Raw genomic sequence first — 24,895 nt, forward strand, 5'->3', positions numbered from 1 at the left:
GTGGTAGATACAGAGAAAGTTATTTGCTGGTGGAGGAGATTGGATGGGTGTGTAAGAGAAGGTAACTGAAGGTTAATGTAGGAAAGAGTAAGGTAATTAAGTGCACCAGGGAGCCAGGTGGTAGGATGAATGATGAGGACCTGGAGGAGGTAGACTGTTTCAGATATCATGGATGGAAGAGTAGAGACAGAAGTTAGAACTAGTGTGAAAAGCAGGAAAACTGCTTGAAATTATGAATAGGGTATTTGGTATGAGAATGTTGTATGAAGGGAAAGTAGTGCCTACTGCACTGTACAGTGCTGAGGTGTGAGGTGTGGGAGTAGAAGACAAGAAGAAATTGAATGTAATGGATGTTAGATGTTTAAGGAGCATGTGTGTAGTAACTTAGATGGACAGTCAGAAATTCATTAATAATAGAAAGATCAAAAGTTTGGTGTTCTGTGATGTCTATGCATAATCCATGTAATTCCTGCTGATTTGGGCATCTGAAAAATGACCTTGAAAAATGTAGGATAGAATTATCACTGTAAGAATGTATAGGATAGGAAGTTTGACTGAGGTCATTTATGAATAATATGACAAAGCCCTATGGAATACCATTGTTAATAGGTTTAAAGAAAGAATAGCAGCTGTCTACACACTGCAATGATAGAATCTTGAGTTAAAGGCTCAGTGAGATTGATAGAAACCATATGAGGAAAGCTTAAAAATCAAAGCTTTTATGCTACCCTTTAACAAAAACTTTTGAACAAACCAAATGTTGGCAAATTTCTAGCAAAAGGGAACTGTAGATGTAGATAGACAAAGATAGGAAAGCTTGACTGGATGAAGAGCATTTGAAATTGAAAGCATTGAAAGTATTTTATGGAGAACAATTGAGGAGCTGCTGGCAGGAGGGGCTCAACTGATTTTTTTATAGCTTTGAGTAAATTGATATTAAAATTAAGGAACTGTTACAGATAGAGTTTAAGTGTAAAAATAATGAGTAATATACCATTTTAAAGCTAAAATCTTGTCTCTTTGCTGTTTTGGTTTCATAAAAATCCATTAATTTTTTCATGTTGAAAATTACAATTTTACCCACCTAACTTACATTGCATTTCAAAATATTGGAAATTTAATTATTAATTGATTATCAATATTAACAGAGCACTATAAAAACACTGAATTCACACTGTTTATAAGTCAAACACTTACCAGTCAAGGGAAGAAGTCTTAGGTCGTTTCACAGATGTTTCAGTTAAAAGAGCTTTAAATTCTTTATGTAAAGTAAAGATAATTTCTCTTCAGCATAAAGATCATTGTGATGGGGAAGCTCAATATAAATAAGGAATAAACATAAGTCCTAAAAGAGTTGAAAGCCAATTTAATGAGAGATTAAAAATTCTTGAAGATGGTTAAAAAATTGAGAATAAATTAGCTATAATTTTCAAATAGATTGTGGGATAGTATGGGAGCAAGAAATTTTAAAATTAATTTTTTCAAATGGTTTAAAAAAATAATTTAAAGAAATAAAAATTATTAATGTTAATAAAAAGAAAAAGTAGAGGTAAAGTCAAAGTAGGAGGGCTATCTGAGGCATTAAGAAATATCTTAAGAAAGATAACTTTAATATGACAAATTAATATTATAAATTTAACTAATTTCTTGTCACCAGAAGTAGGCATCATACTATAATAGGTTTAAAAGACCTACACTTACTTTCAGTCATCGGGTGAATCTGAGTATGAAGAAATTCAATTTAAGAAGGAGTTTGTATTAATACTTTCAATTACAATAGGTATAAATCTATGATTAGCTCCACAAATTTCTGAACATTGTCCTTAAAATAATCCTGGACGAGATATTAGGAACCTAATTTGGTTAAGTCGACCTGGAATAGCATCTGCTTTAACTCTTAAAGCTGAACTGTTCAAGAGTGAATTACATCTGCTGCTGTAATTACAATACGAATTTGTGTAATTATGGGGAGAACACTTCTATTGTCTACATCTAATAGACGAAAACCGGATAAATCTAGTTCATTGGTAGGAATTATATAAGAATCAAATTCAACATTAAGAAAATCGGAATATTCATAACTTCAATATCATTGGTGACCTACAGTTTTTAAAGTGATAGATGGATTGTTAACTTCATCTAGTAAGTATAATAGTCGGAGGGAAGGAAGGGCAATAAAAATTAAAATGATCGCAGGAACTGCAGTTCAAATTAATTCAATAGTTTGATGTCCAAGTATAAATCGATTAATAAGTGAATTTCTGAGAACCGATGCAAGTATATACCCAACAAAGGTAATAATTATAATAAGAACAACTATAATATGATCATGGAAGAAAATTATTTGTTCTATTAAGGGAGAAGCTCCATCTTGAAGACCTAAAAAGTTCATGTTGCCATTAAAATAAGAGGAAAAAGTAAAAAGTTCTAAAAGAAGAGTAAATTTCTTCCTAGTAGGAGCTTAAATCCTATACATCTGTCTGTCATTTTAGAAGTTAGAGATTAGTGGAATTTCTATATAAGAATGATCAGCGGATGGGTAAGAGTGATTTCATTCGATTGAGGAGGGTAAGAAGGAGGTAAATAGGACAGGGCGGTTAGAAATTAGAGCTTCTGAAATAATAATTATAAAGATTAATATAGCAATAAGAGATACTATAGAACCTATAGAGGAAACAATATTTCATGTTGTATAGGCATCTGGGTAGTCAGAGTAATGTCGAGGCATACCATTGAGTCCTAGAAAATGTTGGGGGAAGGTGATATTTACACCAGCAAATTTAATAGAAAAATTAATTTTTATTCATTTAGGATTTAGAGATAAGCCTGTAAAAAGTGGAAATCAGTGGGCAATACCAGCAAAAATACCAAATACAGCTCCTATAGAGAGAACATAATGAAAATGAGCTACAACATAATATGTATCATGGAGAATAATATCAATTGAAGAATTAGCTAAAACAACTCCAGTAAGACCTCCAACAGTAAATAGGAAAATAAAACCTAAAGCCCATAGTATTGAAGGACTATAATTAATTTGTGTTCCATGGAGAGTTCTAAATCTTCTAAAAATTTTAATTCCTGTTGGAACTGCAATAATTATTGTCGCTGATATAAAGTAAGCTCGTGTATCAACGTCTATACCTACTGTAAACATATGATGAGCTCATACAATAAATCCTAAAATACCAATAGCCATTATAGCGTAAATTATACCTAATGTCCCAAATGATTCTTTTTTTCCCGATTCTTGGCTTACAATATGAGAGATTATACCAAATGCTGGTAAAATAAGAATGTAAACTTCTGGGTGACCAAAGAATCAAAATAAATGTTGATATAAAACAAGATCTCCACCTCCAGCAGGATCAAAGAATGATGTATTAAGATTTCGATCAGTTAAAAGTAGGGTAATTGCTCCTGCTAAAACTGGTAAAGATAGGAGTAGTAAAATTGCAGTAATAAAGACAGATCAAACAAATAAGGGTATTTGGTCTATTCTTATACCAAAAGATCGTATATTAATAACAGTCGTTATGAAATTAACTGCACCAAGAATAGAAGAGACACCTGCAAGATGGAGGGAAAAAATTCCAAGATCAACTGAGGCCCCTGCGTGAGCAATAGCTGCTGCTAAAGGAGGATAAACAGTTCAACCTGTACCAACACCTCTTTCTACTATACCTCTCATTAATAGTAAAGTTAAAGATGGTGGTAAAAGTCAAAATCTTATATTATTTATTCGGGGGAAAGCTATATCAGGAGCTCCTAATATAAGAGGAACTAATCAATTACCAAAACCCCCAATTATAATTGGTATAACTATAAAAAAAATTATAACAAAAGCGTGTGCAGTTACAACAACATTATAAATTTGATCATTACCAATAAGTGTTCCTGGTTGACCTAATTCGGCACGAATAATTAAACTTAATGAGGTTCCTACTATACCAGATCATGCTCCGAAGATAAAATATAGAGTACCAATGTCTTTATGATTTGTAGAAAAGAATCATCGTTGCATAATAAGGTGGCTGAGTAATATAAGCGTTAGATTGTAAATCTAAAAACAAGTTAAAACTTTCTTATTAGGTTCTATAGTAAAATAAAAATAATATTAGATTGCAAATCTAAAGATGTGGTTAGACACTGGAACTTAGGATTTAAAAGAAAATTCTTTTTTTTTAGGCTTTGAAGGCCTATAGTTTATATAACTTAAAATCCTAGATTGAGAATGGAATTGGTAAGCATAAACCAAATATATTGGTAAATGTAAAAATAGCTAAAAATGGGGAGGAAGTTGATAAAGATTTAATTTTTAGAAAGGAGGAGAAGGAAGGGAAGGATAATAAGATTATAGGGATGAAAAGTTGTAGATAAAAATAAAGAGTAATTAAACTTGAAAATAAAAGGATTAAGAGAGAAAAGATTATTATTTTAGAAGAAAGAAGCTGGATTATAACTCATTTAGGTGAAAACCCTATGAAAGGAGGTAAACCTCCAAGAGATAAGAGATTTAAAGGAAGGAGAAGATTAAGAATAGCTTTGTTTTTATTTTGATTTATTAAATCAGAAATTGAAGAAGACTGAGTTATATAAAGAAGAATAATAACAGATCTTGAAATGAAGGAATAAAATAAAAAGTATGTCAACCATATTATGTCATTAATAGTTATAGCAATAAGTATTCAAGACATATGATTAATAGAAGAAAAAGCTATAAGTTTACGTAGTTTTGTAACATTTAAGCCTCCTAGGGCACCGATAAGGGAAGAGAGGATAGCTGTAAGGGTTATTAAGAAAATAAGGTTAGAAGAGTATGTTAAGTAAGAAATTATAAATATTGCGGCTAATTTTTTAATTGTTAAGAGAATAAAAGCTTGGGGTCAAGTTAAACCTTCAATGACTTTAGGAAATAAAAAATGTAAAGGAGCTGCTCCTAATTTTAAAAGCAAAGATAAAGTGATTAGAGTATAGGAAAAATCAGCTGAGTATATATATATATAGATCTAGATATAATTAAGATTGTTGATGCTAAAGCTTGAATTAAGAAATATTTAATTGCAGCCTCTGTCGAATAAGGACATAATTTAATTGCAATTAGGGGAATAAATGAGAGTAAATTTAGTTCAAGTCCAATTCAAGCTCCAAACCAAGAGGAAGAACAGATAGATAAAAAGGTACCAGTTAATAAGGTACAAAAAAATAAAAAATAGGAAATTGGAAAGGTCATTAAAAAGAGAAAGATTGAACTTTCATTTATGGGGTATGAGCCCATTAGCTTAATTAGCTTATCTTTAAAATATTATTTGTTGGTGTATAGGGCACATAAAGTTTTGATCTTTAAAGGAGTGGTGTAAATCCACTATAAATAATATAGGTATAAAAAATACATATTAGCCCTATCAAAGCTATCCTTTTAAATCAGGCACTATATAAATATAAAAATAAGTTTAGATTAAAAAAGAAGCATAAAGTAAACTAGTAAAATAAAATAAAGAAAGAAATAAATATTATAAAGGTCAAGGTATAAACCTCATACCAGGCCCCAGCCTGGTATGATGTATCTGTTAGTCTCTTCCTCTTCCTTCCAGTCTGGGTTTCCTGCTGTGTATCCTCTCCTGGTTTTGTTTTCTTTTTGTGTCTTGGTGTTTGGTGCCTCTTTCTCTCCTTATCTCTTCTCTCTTGTGCTTCAGTGATGGGGCTAGACACTCCAGATCCAATACACTGCAGCAAATTGGACTCAGAGTATCCAAAATTGTGCTCCCAGATTGTCATCTGAGACACAAAGTGAGTCCTGTGCAGTCCAGCGTATTTGTCCTCTGACAGCTTCCTCCAGACTTTTGAGTGTAGACTCTTATTTGGATTCTGGGTGCGTCCAGAGAGGCACTTCTGTCTCTGGAAGGAGGAGGCAGTAGACACCTGCCGAAATGATAATTACTCCCAGTGAAGTCTAAAGCACTGTTCAGGGGGTGTTGTGAACTTATTATTAAACCCAGCTGTGACCTCACTGAACGTTTCCCTTTGTGTCTCACAACACAAGGGGGCAGTCACAGCCTGCCCTCTAAAGACAACTCTCTTCCTCCACACAAAACTACAAGCACCTAATAACACACACACACCCTTCACTCAAAAATTTCAAAATTATCATGGCAACTCCTATACCAGCCTCGGTGTCCCCATCTGGGGAGGGGACCATAAATGTCCACAGGTCGGACTGCCTTTCTGTCGACGACCCTAAGTGTCTTGACACCCCCCTCAACTTTTTCTTCATTAACTTCTGCAACATTCGCAGTCTAAGATCTAATTTTCAATCTGTAGAACACCACCTCTCCTCTTCTAAATCTCATCTTCTTTTCCTCACTGAAACTCAGGTGTCTGAGGCAACTGACTGTAGCCCCTTTTCTGTTCCCTCCTACTTTCTCTATCTTCATTTTCGATCCAAAGCTGGATGTTGCGTTTATGTGTGCAATTACTTAACTTGCTTTCGTGCCTACGCTCTTGAATCTTCTGAGTTTTCCACCATCTGGCTACGACTACAGAGTCACTCTCAAACTAAATTTATCTGTGTTGTATATCTCTCACCTAACTCCTCTGACTATAAGGAATTCTTTGACTTCTTAACTTCCAAAGTGGAGCACATTCTGACCCTCTTCCATTTTGCAGAGATCTTCATTCTTGGAGACTTCAATGTTCACCACCAGCTTTGGCTTTCCTCTCCCTTCACTGACCATCCTGGTGAACTAGCCTTCAACTTTGCTATCCTCCACGACCTAGAGCAATTGGTGCAACACCCTATTCATATTCCTGACCGTCTTGGAGATACACCCAACATTCTTGATCTTTTCCTGACCTCTAATCCTTCTGCTTATGCTGTTACCCTTTCTTCTCCGTTGGGCTCCTCCGATCACAATCTCATATCTGTATCTTGTCCTATCGCTCCAATCCCTCCTTAGGATCCCCCAAAGTGAAGGTGCCTCTGGCGTTTTGCCTCTGCTAGTTGGGGGGACCTGAGGAGGTATTTTGCTAATTTTCCTTGGAATGACTACTGCTTCCATGTCAGAGACCCGTCTTTGTGTGCTGAGTGCATAACAGAGGTGATAGTGTCTGGCATGGAGGTGTACATCCCTCACTCTTTTTCTTGATCTAAACCTTCCAAACCTTGGTATAACACAGCTTGTTCTCGTGCTATACATGATAAAGAAGTGGCCCACAAAAGGTTCTTAACCCATTCAGTGCTCCAGACCACGATCGTGGTCCCATATTTGACAAGCCACAGAATTAAATTGCGCGCCTCCTGGCTGCTGCTTGTGGCCAGCTGACACTCTCCCATCCTTGCTCAACTCATGGGATGTGCCACTAGTTGTGTGGTTAGGAAAATATAGTCACAATGGCAATCACACTGTAAGGTATCAGATGCCCCTTTTTTCACAATTATTATTATTTCCAGATGTCGCTAGTGGCTATTTGTGCATTTATTTACTGAAATAACATGAGTAGTGATAAAAACTTGTTGTTAGAGAGCAGATATGCCAGATATAATTCATTTATTGGTAGTATAATGCATATTTCGTATATTACCCTATATGGGCATGTGTATCCTCGCTCATGACTTCCTCTCGCTATATTGTTTACATAAACCTTACATGGTAACCGCACTGAAACAAATCAGGTGGAAAATACTGCGTAATTTAGAGAGAAATGCTGCACAAGTTGCGGCGGAAAATAACCACCCACTACGATGGCAACACTCAACAGCGCACAATGTATTACCAGAAATACAACTTCCCATCATTATTGCATCCCTTTCCAGGCTGAGTAGAGACCTAAATTTTTCACAGTGGATGCGTAAAACTCTATTATGCATGAGAATATGATTCTTTTCCATTTTTACAAACCTCGATTTTTTGGCCGGATTTGCGTATCACAGACATGATCCAAAAACCTATTTGCGACCTGAAAGGGTTAAGCTTTCCATCACTAGAATCTCATGCACTTTATATTTCTGCCCAGAACCATGCCAAGTCTATTCTCCAACTAGCCAAAAACTCCTACATTAACGGGAAGTGTCAAAACTTTTCAAGATCTAACTTCCCTCATGACTTCTGGCATCTAGCCAAAAATATCTCCAATAACTTTGCGTCTCCTTCTTTCCCTCCCTTATTTCAACCAGATGGCACCACTGCTATCACATCTATTTCTAAAGCTGAACTCTTCGCTCAAACCTTTGCTAAAAACCCTACCTTGGACGATTCTGGGCTTGTTCTTCCCTCTCCTCCACCCTCTGACTACTTCATGCTACCTATTAAAATTCTTCAGAATGATGTTTTCCATGCCCTCGCTGGCCTAAACCCTTGGAAGGCTTGTGGACCTGATGGGGTCCGTCCTATTGTTCTCCAAAACTGTGCCTCTGTGCTTGCACCTTGCCTAGTCGAACTCTTTCAGCTCTGTCTGTCAACATCTACCTTTCCTTTTTACTGGAAATTTTCCTACATTCAGCCTGTTCCTAAAAAGGGTGACCGTTCTAATCCTTCAAACTATTGTCCTATTGCTTTAATTTCCTGTCTATCTAAAGTTTTTGAATCTATCCTCAACAGGAAGATTCTTAAACATCTATCACTTCATAACCTTCTATCTGATCGCCAATATGGGTTCTGTCAAGGCCGCTCTACTTCTGGCTTTCCTTACCAAGTTTTGGTCATCCTCTTTTAGAGATTATGGTGAAACTTTTGCTGTTGCCTTGGACATATCAAAAGCTTTTGATAGAGTCTGCCACAAAGCTTTGATTTCCAAACTACCCTCCTACGGCTTCTATCCTTCTCTCTGTAACTTCATCTCAGGTTTCCTTTCTGACCGTTCTATTGCTGCTGTGGTAGACAGTCACTGTTCTTCTCCTAAATCTATTACCAGTGGTGTTCCTCAGGGTTCTGTCCTGTCACCCACTCTCTTGTAATTCATTAATGATCCACTAAATCAAACTTCTTGTCCTATCCACTCCTTCGCCGATGATACCACCCTGCACTTTTCCACGTCTTTTCATAGACGTCCAATCCTTCAGGAAGTAAATATTTCAGGCAGGGAAGGCACAGAATGCTTGACTTCTGATCTTTCTAAAATTTCTGATTGGGGCAGAGCAAACCTGGTATTGTTCAATGCCTCAAAAACTCAATTCCTCCATCTATCAACTCGACACAACCTTCCAGACAACTATCCCCTCTTATTCAATGACACTCAACTGCCCCCCTCTTCTACACTGAACATCCTCAGTCTGCCCTTTATTTATAATCTGAACTGGAAACTTCACATCTCATCTCTAGCTAAAAGTGCTTCTATGAATTTGGTCGTTCTGAGACATCTCTGCCAGTTTTTCTCACCACCCCAGCTGCTAACTCTGTTAAAGGGCCTTATCTGTCCATGTATGGGGTATGCTTCACATGTTTTGGGGTGGTTCCACTCATACTGCTCTTCTAGACAGGGTGGTATCAAAAGCTTTTTGTCTCATCAACTCCTCTCCTCTAACTGACTGTCTTCAGCCTCTCCCTCATCGCTGCAATGTTGCATCTCTAGCTGTCTTCTACTGCTATTTTCATGCTCTTCTGATCTTGCTAACTGCATGCCTCCCCTCCTCCCACGGCCTTGGAGCACAAGACTTTCTTCTTTCTCTCACCCCTATTCTGTCCACCTCTCTAATGCAAGAGTTAACCAGTATTCTCAATCATTCATCCCTTTCTCTGGTAAAGTCTAGAACTCCCTGCATGCTTCTGTATTTCCACCTTCCTATAACTTGAATTCCTTCAAGAGGGAGGTTTCAAGACACTTATCATTCAATTTTTGACTATTGCTTTGGATCCTTTTATGGGACTGGCATTTCAGTGGGCATTTTTTTATTGGATTTTTGTTGCCCTTGGCCAGTGTCCCTCCTTCATGAAAAAAAAAAAAAAGCAGTGCTGGATTTGCAAGGTCTTTGTAAACACCCTTTACAAGCTCCAGCTGCTCGCCATGGATGTTGGACAGGTAGAGCTTCTTGGTGTTGTGAGGCTCTGGCTCCTTCCCCCAGAGCCTCTACCCTCTGCACGAAGCACCAAGACTCTTCTCCATGAGGACAGAGACTATGCTGTCCGACATCCTTGGCAGACAGGTGGTAAAAGACTACATGGTTGGTGGTGCTGCAGTCCTGGGAGTCTCACATAAACTAATGGCAGAGCATTCCGAGTCCATCGCCTTGTTATTGACGACAACCTCGACATTCTTTGTGCATTTGTCATAGATCATGTTGCTGAAGAGAATTCGCAGCTGTGTACTATTCAACAGTACATTCCTCTATGATATCACACCTGCTGATAGAGGTGTACATGGAAGAGGTAGTGGTGGGTGTTGATGGGTTGCTGCAGCTGATGTCATGGCAGGGATATTGGTGGTGGTGGTGGTGGTTGCAGGGGATGATGTTTGATGTTCTGCTGCATCTGCTCTTCTGGCAAGCTGCAGCTGTCAAGCTGCTATACCACATTGTTGCCTCATCCTCCTTACCTTGCTTTTTGGCATTGTGCTCAAAAATTCAACAAAGCAATGAAGGCAAAAGCGACACGCAGAATGAGGATGACCAAGACTCAGTAAGAAAAGCCAGATCACCAGTAGAGTGGCCTTGACGGAACCCATACTGGCGATCAGATAGAAGGTTGTGAAGTGATAGATGTTTAAGAATCTTCCTATTGAGGATAGATTCGAAAACTTTAGATAGGCAGGAAATTAAAGCAGTAGGATGGTAGTTTGAGGGATTAGAACGGTCACCCTTTTTAGGAACAGGTTGAATGTAGGCAAACTTCCAGCAATAAGGAAAGGTAGATGTTGACAGACAGACAGAGGTGAAAGAGTTTGACTAGGCAAGGTGCAAGCATGGAGGCACAGTTTCAGAGAACAATAGGAGGGACCTCATCAGGTCCATAAGCCTTCTGAGGGTTTAGGCCAGCAAGGGCATGGAAAACATCATTGCGAAGAATTTTAATAGGTGGCATGATTAGTCAGAGGGTGGAGGAGAGGGAGGAACAAGCCCAGAATCGTCCAAGGTTGAGTTTTTTGCAAAGGTTTGAGCGAAGAGTTCAGCTTTAGAAATAGATGTGATAGCAGTAGTGAAATCTGGTTGAAATAAAGGAGGGAAAGAAGAAGCAAAGTTATTGGAGATATTTTTAGCTAGATGCCAAAAGTCATGAGGGGAGTTAGATCTTGAAAGGTTTTGACACTTTCTGTTAATGAAGGAGTTTTTGGCTAGTTGGAGAACAGACTTGGCATGGTTCCGGGCAGAAATATAAAGTGCATGAGATTCTGGTGATGGAAGGCTTAAGTACCTTTTGTGGGCCACCTCTCTATCATGTATAGCACGAGAACAAGCTGTGTTAAACCAAGGTTTAGAAGGTTTAGGATGAGAAAAAAGTGAGGAATGTATGCCTCCATGCCAGACACTATCACCTCTGTTATGCACTCAGCACACAAAGATGGATCTCTGACACGGAAGCGGTAATCATTCCAAGGAAAACCAGTATAATACCTCCTCAGGTCCCCCCAACTAGCAGAGGCAAAACGCCAGAGGCACCTTCGCTTAGGGGGATCCTGAGGAGGGATTGGAGCAATAGGACAAGATACAGGTATGAGATTGTGATCGGAGGAGCCCAACAGAGAAGAAAGGGTGACAGCATAAGCAAAAGGATTAGAGGTCAGGAAAAGGTCAAGAATGTTGGGCGTATCCCCAAGGTGGTCAGGAATACGAATAGGGTGTTGGACCAATTGCTCTAGGTCGTGGAGGATAGCACTGAGCAGGATGGTCAGTGAAGGGAGAGGAAAGCCAAAGCTGGTGGTGAACATTGAAGTCTCCAAGAATGGAGATCTCTGCAAAAGGGAAGAGGGTCAGAATGTGCTCCACTTTGGAAGTTGAGTAGTCAAAGAATTTCTTATAGTCAGAGGAGTTAGGTGAAAGGTATACAGCACAGATAAATTTAGTTTGAGAGTGACCCTGTAGTCGTAGCCAGATGGTGGTAAACTTGGAAGATTCAAGAGCATGGGCATGAAAGCAGGTTAAGTCATTGCGCACATAAACGCAGCATCCAGCTTTGGATCGAAAATGAGGATAGAGAAAGTAGAAGGGAACAGAAAAGGGGCTACAGTCAGTTGCCTCAGACACCTGAGTTTCAGTGAGGCAAAGAAGGTGAGGTTTAGAAGAGGAGAGGTGGTGTTCTACAGATTGAAAATTAGATCTTAGACCGCGAATGTTGCAGAAGTTAATGAAGAAAAAGTTGAGGGGGGTGTCCAGACACTTAGGGTCATCAACAGAAAGGCAGTTCGAGCTGGGGACATTTATGGTTCCCTCCTCAGATGGGGATTCTGAGGCTGGTTTAGGAGTCGCCATGATGATTTTAAAATTTTTGAGTGAAGGGTGTGTGTGTTATTAGGTGCTTGTAGTTTTGTGTGGAGGAAGAGAGTTGTCTTTAGAGGGCAGGCTGTGACTGCCCCCTTCTGTTGTGAGACACAAAGGGAAATGTTCAGTGAGGTCACAGCTGGGTTTAATGGTAAGTTCACAGCACCCCCTGAACAGTGCTTTAGACTCACTGGGAGTAATCATTTCGGCAGGTGTCTACTGCCTCCTCCTGTGTTGTGGATGACACAAAGATAGGTAGATTAATTAGGTCAGAATCGGATGCCATCGCCTTGCAGGTAGATTTTGACAAGATAGGATGAATGAATGGACGGACAGATGGCAAATGCAGTTTAATGCAAAGTACTTAGCATAGGTAGAGGAAACCCACACAGTAGGTATACAATAAACAACGAAACTGGTAGGTTCAGGGTATGTAAAAGATTTAGGAGTTATAGTTAGCTCTGAACTCTGTCTAGTAAAGCAATGCATAGAGGCCAGAAACAGGGCAAATAGGGTATTAGGATAAATTTTTAGGAGTGTTAAAAGTAGAAGGCCTGAAGTAATTTTAAAGTTATATTTGGCGCTGGTCAGACCTCATCAAGACTATGCTGTGCAGTTCTGGTCCCCACATTACAGGAAAAATATAGGTCTATTAGAATCAGTACAGAGAAGAATGACTAAAAGGATACAGGGGATGAAGAGTATTCCTTATGAGGCAAGGTTGAAGCTGTTAAATTTATGTTCTTTAGAGAGACGTAGGATAAGAGGGGACCTGATAGAAGTCATTAAGTGGTATACGGGGTATAACATTGGGGATGTAAGCAAAATTCTTAGGATCAGCAACCATGTTAGAACAAGAAATAATGGGTTCAAGCTTGAAAAATTTAGGTTTAAGAAAGAGATAGGAAGAAATTGGTAGATGAATGGAATAGACTCAGTAATCATGTTGTTAGTGCTAAGACATTAGGGAGCTTTAAGAGAAGATTAGATGGGTTTATGGATGAGGGTGAAAGGTGGAAATAGGTAGGTATATTTCATACAGGGACTGCCTTGTGTAAGCCTGGTTGCTTCTTGCAGCTTCCCTTATTGCTTATATTCTTATGTTCTTAATTAACTCTGTACATGGGCCTTATCCATCCATGTATGGAGTATACTTCCCATGTCTGGGGGGTGTCCCACTTATACCACTCTTCTAGATAGGTTGGAATCAAAAGCTTCTTGTCTCATCAACTCTTCTCCTCTAACTGACTGTCTTCAGCTTCTTTTTTCATCACCACAATGTTACATCACTTGCTATCTTCTACTACTGTTTTTATGTTAACTGCTTTTCTGATCTTTCTAACTGCATGCCTCCCCTCCTCCTGTGACCTCACTGCATAAAACTTTCTTTTTTCTCTCACCCTTATTCTGTCCACCTCTCTAATACAAGAGTTAACCAGTATTCTCAATCATTCATCCCTCTCTCTGGTAAACTTTGGAACTTCCTGCTAGCTTCTGTATTTCCACCTTCCCATGACTTGAATTCCTTCAAGAGTGAGGTTTCAAGATACTTATCCTTGAATTTTTGACTACTGCTCTGTATCCTATTCAGGGACCAGCATCTCAGTGGACCTTATTTTTTTTTATTGGATTTTGTTGCCCTTGGCCAGTGTCCCTCCTACATAAAAAAAGGTTTCATAGCAGGTGTTAGTTTGGATTTTTAATCTTTTTTGGTGTATCTGGATGTGTGTGTGTTTTAGTATGTTAAGAGCTTATGATTAACAATATTTTTATATAGGGTGTCCTGTGGGTTATGATACATACTTAAGGATTTTAATAGTCCAAGTAATTTTAAGTAAAAAAATACTCTATACACACATGTTGTGTTTTGCCTTATTTTGTGAGAAATTAGCATGTAAGTTTTGTGTTGCAGAAACCGCTTACCTGGGTGGGCCTCCATCTCCTTCCCTCCTTGGCTGACTATGTACTCGAATGGCATTGAATAATCTATACAGTCAAATTTTGACAGGAAACTGTAAGCCTTTGAATGTGCAGATTGTACACAATAAATGATCACTTAATGCTATGCAGTGCCACTCCAATATTTAGCCAGCTGAGGAGGGAAGGAGGGAGACAGAGGCCTATCCAGGCAAGCGGTTCCTTTAACACACAACTTGCACTTAAATTTCTTGTAAAATAAAGCAAAACACAGCATATGTGTATAGAGTATTTTTGACTTAGAATTATTTGAACTATCAAATCTCAAAGCATGTACCTTAACTTGCGGGACTTGTATTTATGGTTACTGTAATGAAGAGAATCATTTTCTTTGATATGCTCCTCTTAATAATAGCTAATTAATTGCTTACAGGTTAATGTGCGACAGGCCAACCTAGCATCTCTACTGAAAACTGCAGAATCGCTGAAAATCAAGGGCCTGGCAGTTCCTGAGGCAAACTTTGGAAGCCTAAGTGAGTAATTTGTTTAAAATAGGTTTTAGGCGATATAAAGAAAAGTAATATATAGATCAGCAAATGATTCTGTTTACATTTTAAGATGCAGTACACATGATTTGACCACAATTTTAATTGCCACATGATTTGGATGAGATGAGATTGTGGCATTATTAGTGAAATGCTTTTGTGTTAATGGTTAATGTCATGCTTTTCTTTTAATTTCAAGGCAATAAATTATGCCTTCTGGTACCTCATCACATTTCCTCTAATCTCATAGATGATCTGAAATCTTTCTTTCAGTGGGATTTTAGCTTAAAAAATCACAATAAAATCCGAGTTAAAGAAAAGCTTACTTACATGAGTGATGTGATGGAAAAAAAAAACAAAAAAAACAACCACCTATGAAGCTATTTAATTCATGTCAAGATGCTGTGTTCAAATTGGTTAGGTACATTTTGTTTGGTTTTGTTACTAGACAATGGCTGTGAAGGAAAATGAGGAAGCTTGGCTTTGACTACTTAACTTCCAAAGTGGAGCACATTCTGACCCTCTTCCCTTCTGCAGAGATCTCCATTCTTGGAGACTTCAATGTTCACCACCAGCTTTGGCTTTCCTCTCCCTTCACTGACCATCCTGGTGAACTAGCCTTCAACTTTGCTATCCTCCATGATCTAGAGCAATTGGTGCAACACCCTACTTGTATTCTTGACCGTCTTGGAGATACGCCCAACATTCTTGACCTTTTCCTGACCTCTAATCCTTCTGCTTATGCTGTCACCCTTTCTTCTCCATTGGGCTCCTCCGATCACAATCTCATCTCTGTATCTTGTCCTATTGCTCCAATCCCTCCTCAGGATCCCCCTAAGCAAAGGTGCCTCTGGCATTTTGCCTCTGCTAGTTGGGGGGACCTGAGGTATTATGCTGATTTTCCTTGGAATGACTACTGCTTCCGTGTCAGAGACCATCTTTGTGTGCTGAGCGCATAACAGAGGTGATAATGTCTGGCATGGAGGCATACATTCCTCACTCTTTTTCTCGACCTAAACCTTCCAAACCTTGGTTTAACACAGCTTGTTCTCGTGCTATACATGATAGAGAGGTGGCCCACAAAAGGTACTTAAGACTTCCATCACCAGAATCTCATGCACTTTATATTTCTGCCTGGAACCATGCCAAGTCTGTTCTCCAACTAGCCAAAAACTCCTTCATTAACAGAAAGTGTCAGAACCTTTCAAGATCTAACTCCCCTTGTGATTTCTGGCATCTAGCCAAAAATATCTCCAATAACTTTGCTTCTTCTTTCCCTCCCTTATTTCAACCAGATGGCACCACTGCTATCACATCTATTTCTAAAGCTAAAGTCTTCACTCAAACCTTTGCAAAAAACTCTACCTTGGACGATTCTGGGCTTGTTCCTTCGTCTCCTCCACCCTCTGACTACTTCATGCTACCTATTAAAATTCTTCGCAATGATGTTTTCCATGCCCTTGCTGGCCTAAACTCTCGGAAGGCTTGTGGAACTGATGGGGTTCTTCCTATTGTTCTACGAAACTGTGCCTCCGTGCTTGCACCTTGCCTAGTCAAACTCTTTCAGCTCTGTCTGTCAACATCTACCTTTCCTTCTTGCTGGAAGTTTGCCTACATTCAGCCTGTTCCTTAAATGGGTGACCATTCTAATCCCTCAAACTACTGTCCTATTGCTTTAATTTCCTGCCTATCTAAAGTTTTTGAATCTATCCTCAACAGGAAGATTCTTAAACATCTATCACTTCACAACCTTCTATCTGATCACCAGTATGGGTTCTGTCAAGGCCGCTCTACTGGTGATCTTCTGGCTTTCCTTACTGAGTCTTGGTCATTCTCTTTTAGAGATTTTGGTGAAACTTTTGCTGTTGCCTTGGACATATCAAAAGCTTTTGATAGAGTCTTTCATAAAGCTTTGATTTCCAAACTACCCTCCTACGGCTTCTATCCTTCTCTCTGTAACTTCATCTCAAGTTTTCTTTCTGACTGTTCTATTGCTGCTGTGGTAGACAGTCACTGTTCTTCTCCTAAATCTATTAACAGTGGTGTTCCTCAGGGTTCTGTCCTGTCACCCACTCTCTTCTTATTATTCATTAATGATCTAAACCAAACTTCTTGTCCTATCCACTCCTACGCTGATGATACTACCCTGCACTTTTCCACGTCTTTTCAGGACGTAAACATTTCACTCAGGGAACCCACAGAACACTTGACTTCTGATCTTTCTAAAATTTCTGATTGCGGCAGAGCAAACCTGGTATTGTTCAATGCCTCAAAAACTCAATTCCTCCATCTATCAACTCGACACAACCTTCCAGACAACTATCCCCTCTTCTTCAATGACACTCAACTGACCCCCTCTTCTACACTGAACATCCTCGGTCTGTCCTTTATGTATAATCTGAACTGGAAACTTCACATCTCATCTCTAGCTAAAACAGCTTCTATGAAGTTAGGCGTTCTGAGACATCTCCGCCAGTTTTTCTCACCCCCCAGCTGCTAACTCTGTACAAGGGCCTTATCCGTCCATGTATGGAGTATGCTTCACATGTCTGGGGGGGTTCCACTCATACTGCTCTTCTAGACAGGGTGGAATCAAAAGCTTTTTGTCTCATCAACTCCTCTCCTCTAACTGACTGTCTTCAGCCTCTCTCTCACCGCCACAATGTTGCATATCTAGCTGTCTTCTACTGCTATTTTCATGCTAACTGCTCTTCTGATCTTGCTAACTGCATGCCTCCCCTCCTTCCGTGGCCTCGCAGCACAAGACTTTCTTCACGTTCTCTAATGCAAGAGCTAACCAGTATTTTCAATCATTCATCCCTTTCTCTGGTAAACTCTGGAACTCCCTGGCTGCTTCTGTATTTCCACCTTCCTATGACTTGAATTCCTTCAAGAGGGAGGTGTCAAGACACTTATCCTTCAATTTTTGACTACTGCTTTGGACCCTTTTTATGGGACTGGAATTTCAGTGGGCATTTTTTTTTTATCGAATTTTTGTTACCCTTGGTCAGTGTCCCTCCTACATAAAAAAAAAAAAAGTAAACACTTGTAGTTTTGGGAAAGGACATCATATACAGACTATGCAATGTTAGTTCTGCTTTCCCTTCTCTGTGTCTCAAGAATTATAGCATTATGCTACTAGACACCCCCTGAAATGGCAATGGGAGAGTTCACAGTACTGGTGTTGATGCTATGTACTGCCAGAAATTTTAATTCTGATGTGTTGTTGTGGACTTTGCAGAAAGCTCATATTCAACTTTTTTTTTCACAAAAATATTATGTACATTTTTTTATAATTCATTTCATATATACAGTGGAACCTCAGTTACAAAACTCCTCCCTTTTCAAACAAAATTTTGAACTCATTATTGCTTCAGTTGTACCATAATTTGGTTCTAGAACAACATTACCTGATTTAAAATATTAAAAGACAAAGCAAAAGCTGCCATTTATTATTGATTTATAGTTTCTATAAGTATCTACTTTGTTTTTATATATTTTGAGAAGAGACACAGAGTGTCTAAACATTATCTTCTGAGTTCTTTGTCACTAAGTTCATTCATTACATCCTTTCTGGATTAATAATTTCTGAGCTGTAAATGTTATTAAGCAGCCATCTTGGCTGTGGGAGCGTCTGTCATAAGCCTCTAAGGCATTGTAGACTGGCGTCTGAGAATGGATTAATCCATTTTATATTGATTCCTATGGGGAAAATAGTTTTTGTTTTTAAACATTTTGGATTTTGAATGGGATTCAGGAACAAAGTAAGTTTGAGAACTAAGATTCCGCTGTGTGTGTGTATGTATATATATATATATATATATATATATATATATATATATATATATATATATATATATATATATATATATATATATATATATATATTGTGCCTTACAATGCACTTACAAAATAATTATAAGGTTGACTTGGATCTGTAGGTTGGCCCTGTATAGCAAGGAATGAATATTTATTGAGTATATGCATATCTTAAATACCTCTTTGTTTATACTTGCATTTAAGGGTACTGACAGAGTTGAAAATCTGAAAAATATCAAAAAATGCATAATCATTTCATGACATCCTTAGGCCTAGTATTTCACAATGTGTGTGCAATAATTCATCTTCCACATTTAAATGCCATTTAAATACCCATGTAAATGCCCCCCTGCTCACAGTCACTCAGTCAAGGTCATTGTAGGTGGGAGATGGTTGTAGAAAAGTATTTATTAAAAAGTTAAAGTTTATGGGGAATATTTTTTTTTTATATAGTGGTGTATGGAATTTTCCTCTCATAGCCTAGCAGAGTGGGGGTGAGGAAGAGCCTCATTGCATGTTGTACACACTTAGAAAGAGGGATGGAGTCTGTGATGCTCTCTCTTTCATTAACTTCTGTACCTGCTTAGTGTTCACTCACTCCTCACTTTTTGCTTTCTTTCACCATAGTGGGTAAGAGGAAGTCATACCTTACCCAAAGGAGCAAGGTACTGGCAAAAGCACACTGGATATTAGCCAAGAGCATAGAACAACATGAGGGTGTGTGCATAGCCTCACGAAATAGCCCACACTCTGTTCCTTCAACCACTTTACCTCTCACAACTCCCACTCCATGTAGAAGTTATGTTTCTGCCTCTGCTGTCCCATCTACTAATTCTGCTGTCTCTGCTGCTGTACAATTACAGCCACAGCCTTCAACATCATTGTCTCCATTAGCAAGAGAATCTTAGTGAAGAGATCAAAAATTTTTGAGAATGACAAAGAAATCTCATTCACTGGAGATAACGTTTTAGTTTCAGTGGAGCAGCTTTAGCTACTGGTGGACAAAATGCATCGTCCCAAAACAAAAAGTAAAAAAGTCCCTGGTTTGACACTCACCACCTATCACTGGGCCACATATATCAGTGTGGGAAGCCCTCATTGTAACATTGAAGTGTGCAATGTTCCATCTGAGAGATTCCAGATGCCAACAGAACAAGTCATCTATGAATCTAACCCATGCAGTTATGGCTCAAAATCATCTTCAACTCAAAATAAATACATTATAATACTTGGCACCTAAAAATTCCAGTGTTACATAGCTATATATGGATGAAAAGCATGTGAGTGTCCCTTTAAACTTTAAAGCCTTGTATCTCAGAACTAACTTATTGCACTATTGAGGCATATTTCTCCATCATTTATTGTCTGATTTTGATTATTCTGGTGTCATTAGAAAGGGAATTAAAATACCTAAAAAAATATATGTGACAATTTTGATTGTTTAGTTTTTTCTAGCTTAAGAGGAATATTCAGATGAGGGAAAATTATAAAGTACACGAGACTTACCTCAGGTCAGCTGAAGTGTGCTTGTCATTTTACGAGGCAAATCACCTCTGGTTGAGGGGAGCTTTCACATGAGATGTGCTGCACCGCACCACACCTTCAGACTTTGAAGCAACGATCCACCACATAACATAAACTAATAATTACTGTGCAAAAAGGTACAATAAGTTGTACTCATAAGCTAGAGGGGGGAAAGTGGAGGGCATGTGAAATCTCCCCTCAGGCAGAGGTGATTTGTCTCATAAAATTACAAGCACACTTCAAGTGACCCGAGGTAAGTCTTGTGTACTTTATAATTTTACCCTGTCAAATCACCTTCTGCTAAGGTGCGCCTCCCCACAAGGCTTTGAAGCCATGTGGGTGTCGTGCCTGTTATAAATTGTCTGAGCATAAAGACTGGATTGTTGGATGATTAAAATATTATTGCACAACAGTAACCTTTATGGTACATATTGGTACAGCGCTAAGATTATTTTCTATGTAAATCACAATTTTGTACCTTGTCACTCTGTCCACACAAGTACACGTGGACCTTCTACCCTTGCGAACATTTGCACTAGTAAAAAAGAAACGATATCCTAATATAGCGTACCAATTTGGTAGTTTTCCAATATGCAGAACATGTGCATAAAGTAACACAAAATTCACCTGATTGCATAATAGATCCTAATATGTATTTTGGCATCCAAAGGAAAAAAGAAAGGAAACAATACTTATTCCAGAACTGCATCCTGATAATGGTCTACTGCCCTAATAATATGCTTGTCATAATATTTAGCAAATGTACTCTTCCTCAACCATCCTGCTTTTGCCATGATACCTACCAAGTCAGTATCTTTCCTACATAAAAAAAAAAAAAAAGCATAGTCTTGGTCCAACAGGTAATGGTGTCTTTAGTAACCTCTTTGTGTGATTTGATGAAACTGATGAGTAAACTATATGTTTTCTGTAAAATGCTCTGTCTAAGTTCCTGTCTTTGCAAGGTAATGCTGTAATGTTTCACATACACACAAGCTAGTATCCCTGGAGTAAGCCTGAAGTTGTACCGTACGGACGTTAAAATGCTGTCTGCATTGCTTAATGTTTCCACTCAATTGAACCGAAATGGAGTCTTGCTCAGTGCGGATACCATTAATAACTAATAAGTGCAAGGTTTGTGCTCTGGCAGCTTGGGTCATTGTCATTAACATGACAAGTTTTAATGTTAAATCCTTAAGAGACAGAGTGTGTAATGGTTACATGGATTTTAGTTCCCTTAGTACTGGTTGAACGTCCCAGGTCTCAGTGCACCTGGGTAGGGGTGGTCTTAGATTAAATACCCCTTTTGTAAACATGATAGCCAATGGGTGTTTTCCAGCACTGCAGCCATTCACTATGATGCCTAGTGAAGAGAGGGCACTTCTCGCTGTGTTGACAGATTCATAACCCACATTCCTGTGGAAAGTTTCAGACAAGAAATTTTTTGGTGTTTGGTGTTGGTGCAGTGGGATTAAATGGATTGTTGTTCCATTTATTACAAAACTGTGACCATCTCCTGTGATGCATGACCGGGTGCTCCTTGGCAGAAGATGGGTGATGAGCAACTAGCATCCTGAGCAACGTGCCATCCATGGCTGTGACATCCACAGGGGAACAACTATCCACCCCCTTGCCTCTTCCACCCTCATCTTTTGCAGGCTTCCAGCAATTAATGAAAATGGAGGAAAGATGTAAGATAGCTTGAACTTTGCCCAGTAAAGTGAAAATGCATCGAAGTCTTCTGCTTCTGGATCTGGTTTCCAGGAGCAAAAAGAAGCTACTTGCTTATTTAGGCTAGATGCAAACAAGTCAGTAACTGAAGGTGTGGTGCGGTGCAGCGTATCTCATGGGGAAGCTCACCTCAGCAGGTGATTTGACGGAGTAAAATTTAGGATTTTTTCTCAACAGCAAAACCAAAAATGAAAATTTTGTCTTATAATTTTCTTAGAAAAACCATCATAGTATCTTTTGACAAGTTTTCAAGAAAACCCTAGAAAAACTTGTAAAATATGCAAAAATCTAAACCTCAGTTTTTCATATTTTCATTAAAAAAGAAAAACTATTGCTCTAGATTTAATGAAGCTTATACATATAACCCATCTAAAAGAACTTTGTAGTCTATAAAAATTTGATGCTGTTTAATTCATGAATAATGAAAATGGAGAATAACTTGGATGGTCCCCTTAAATTCTCATAGTGGTCACCAACAAAGTTATTGACAGAAAAAGGTAAGACCTTCATCAGACTATAGCTTCCAGGCAATAGAATAAATTGAGGAAGGAAGCGCATGTTTTGTGTCTTAAGTTATATACAGTGGGCACTGAAAATACTGTTATCTGCATGAAAAAAAAAAATAAATAAATAAATAATAAAAAAAAAGCACAACTGGCAACAAAATGAAATAAATGATGTGAAAACAGATCAAGTTTAAGTAACATTCTCCCTAATACCTTGTTATCCCCCCCTTGGCCTTCAGCACAATCCGGATCTAGTGTGGTATGCTCTAATATAGGTTCCTGAAGTAATCCAAAGTCATGTCCTGACACTGGACATATGTGATGACCTGCAACTGTGGTACTGATGACACCTGTGCATCCCTCACTTTTTCCAGGACCTTCCGGATTTAAATCCAGAATGTTGTCTGGCCACTTTATGACGGGAATATTCTTGTCATTGAGAAAGTTACACTTTTTCAGCAGCTTGACAAGGGCCACCATCATGCATGGACTTGGTGGTGCCATAAGTGACATGAGTTGATCATGTGTTCACTTGGATGTAGCACTCCCCATTCATGGTCACATTCTTAGGCTAGAAGTAGAGTCCATCCCTCCCCACATTTCCCCAAATCATTACAGAAACACTATGCTTTACTGTTTTAATAGTTTACCTGGGGTCATACCAATTATGTGTGAAGAGGCACCTTACATGAAGTTTATGGGATGTCATGACTTGAAAACTACTCTCATTGGACTAGAGAACCTTCTGCCTGTCTGCCACTGAACAATTCCTGTGCTCTTTAGGAAAAAAGAAGCTGTTTATGCCACATAGTATCAGTCAGTAAGGGTTTGTGTGCTGCCACATGACTTGGTATGTCAAGGTGATGCTTGAGGCAGTGTTGGATGGTGCTAATGGTGACATCTTTAAGGAGCTTAGGGTCGAGTTTCTTGAGATCTTTTGCTGTTAGTCAAGGGTTTCTGTTCACATCTAGCTTGAGAAGATAGTCATTGAGTAGTGTTGTCTTTCTTAACCTTCCAGGACACTTTCTATATTGGGGTATGGAGTTATGTGACAACTCATGTGTGACAGCATACAGGTGCATGATGGTGGACTTCCCTCCCCTTGTCCTCCTCACTGTTTCTTTAATTGGCATTTTCTCCTTCCATAGAGCAAGAATACAGACTTTTTCCACATTGATCAGTTGCGTGGGACCCATCCTGATCTGAGTTGGGTCTGGAGCAGCAGCAAAGAAGGCAAAAAGTGAGAGAAAAAAAATAATAAAATGAGCAGGTGCATAAATCTACTCGTACCATGCATAGATGGGCATTGACATGCTAGCAAGCATCCCTCAAACACTCACTGAGGATTCCTGAGCTGCCAGATACCAATAAGTGATGTCATATTGGCTTATATGAATTTTGGCGCAATAAAAAAAGGCTGCATGTTTGCTTCCAGGAATAAGGCAAGATCTCAGTATTTTTGGCACCCACTGTTTATAGAATCCATTTATTATCTGGTAAACTAATGCATATCGAAAGTACTATTATTTAGATATAAAGGACATGTTTATATTTCACAATTAACCAGTATAACCATCACTTGAATTTCTTAGGTATTGGATAAAAAATAATCAGATATTCTTCCCTATGGGAACTCACTTTTGTAAAGCCATTGATGTATATGTCAAGTCAAATTAGCCAATTTATCTGCTGTTAAGTGAAACAAGATACAGTCTGGGTCTTGCTCTGGGCTCCAGAGCTCTTCACTATGACTCTCTCTATATATAATAATGTCAAAACCTTTCAAGATCTAACTCGCCTCATGACTTCTGGCACCTAGCCAAAAACATCTTCAATAGTTCTAAGATTAAACAAATACTTACCAAGGGTGAAGTTTGATTATAATTTCACAAATATTTAACTGCGTCACTGAAGTAGTAAATGAGATGTCCCCATTGCCAGTTCTATGTCAGTCCTTCAGAGAGTAGGTTTTAGGAAGCAGCCAGTATATGCCTTAGGTTTTAGCTACATACTGAACTTCATGAGAGTAAAGGGATGGGCAGGGAGGGTGTTAACTACCTCAGTGATACAGTTAAATATTTGTGAAATTATGATCAAGCTTCACACTTGGTAAGTATTTGTTTAATCCTACAATTTCACTTCATGACCATTTAACTGACATCACCAGTAGTCAGTGAGAGCTTTAGGTTCCTCAAACCTACCAAGCCACCAGAAGCTTAAGGAAAGCTGAAGCAGGCATCATTTTATATCCTGAAAATTTGTAACAAAACTAAACAACAACACATTTTATTGTGTTTAAAGAGATGGCTTAAAACAGAGAATGGCAAAAAAAAAAGAATTGAATGGATTAGTCCTCATTATGATGCTGGATCATATACATAATCAATGAGAGTATTGCTCTTGAAAATTGGCCAAGGTTACTTGTAGGTCGTCTGTAGAACTTTGTAAAC

The 24,895-nt window shown here is 38.5% G+C and overlaps 1 protein-coding gene and 1 pseudogene across 4 annotated transcripts in view; one reads left to right on the plus strand and one right to left on the minus strand.

Moving 5' to 3' along the window:
* LOC135111778 (transcription factor elt-3-like) overlaps positions 1-24,895 on the plus strand; it is a 261,683-nt gene that overhangs the window by 55,208 nt on the left and 181,580 nt on the right. For all 4 annotated transcript variants that reach the window (XM_064025503.1, XM_064025492.1, XM_064025496.1 and 1 more), the window contains exon 4: positions 14,757-14,856. In XM_064025503.1, the coding sequence (XP_063881573.1) occupies positions 14,757-14,856 (100 nt within the window). The remainder of the gene's footprint in view (positions 1-14,756; positions 14,857-24,895) is intronic.
* On the minus strand, positions 2,114-4,528 carry LOC135111769 (cytochrome c oxidase subunit 1-like; annotated as a pseudogene).

This window comes from Scylla paramamosain, chromosome 2 (genome assembly GCF_035594125.1).
Source record: "Scylla paramamosain isolate STU-SP2022 chromosome 2, ASM3559412v1, whole genome shotgun sequence".
NCBI lineage: Eukaryota > Metazoa > Arthropoda > Malacostraca > Decapoda > Portunidae > Scylla > Scylla paramamosain.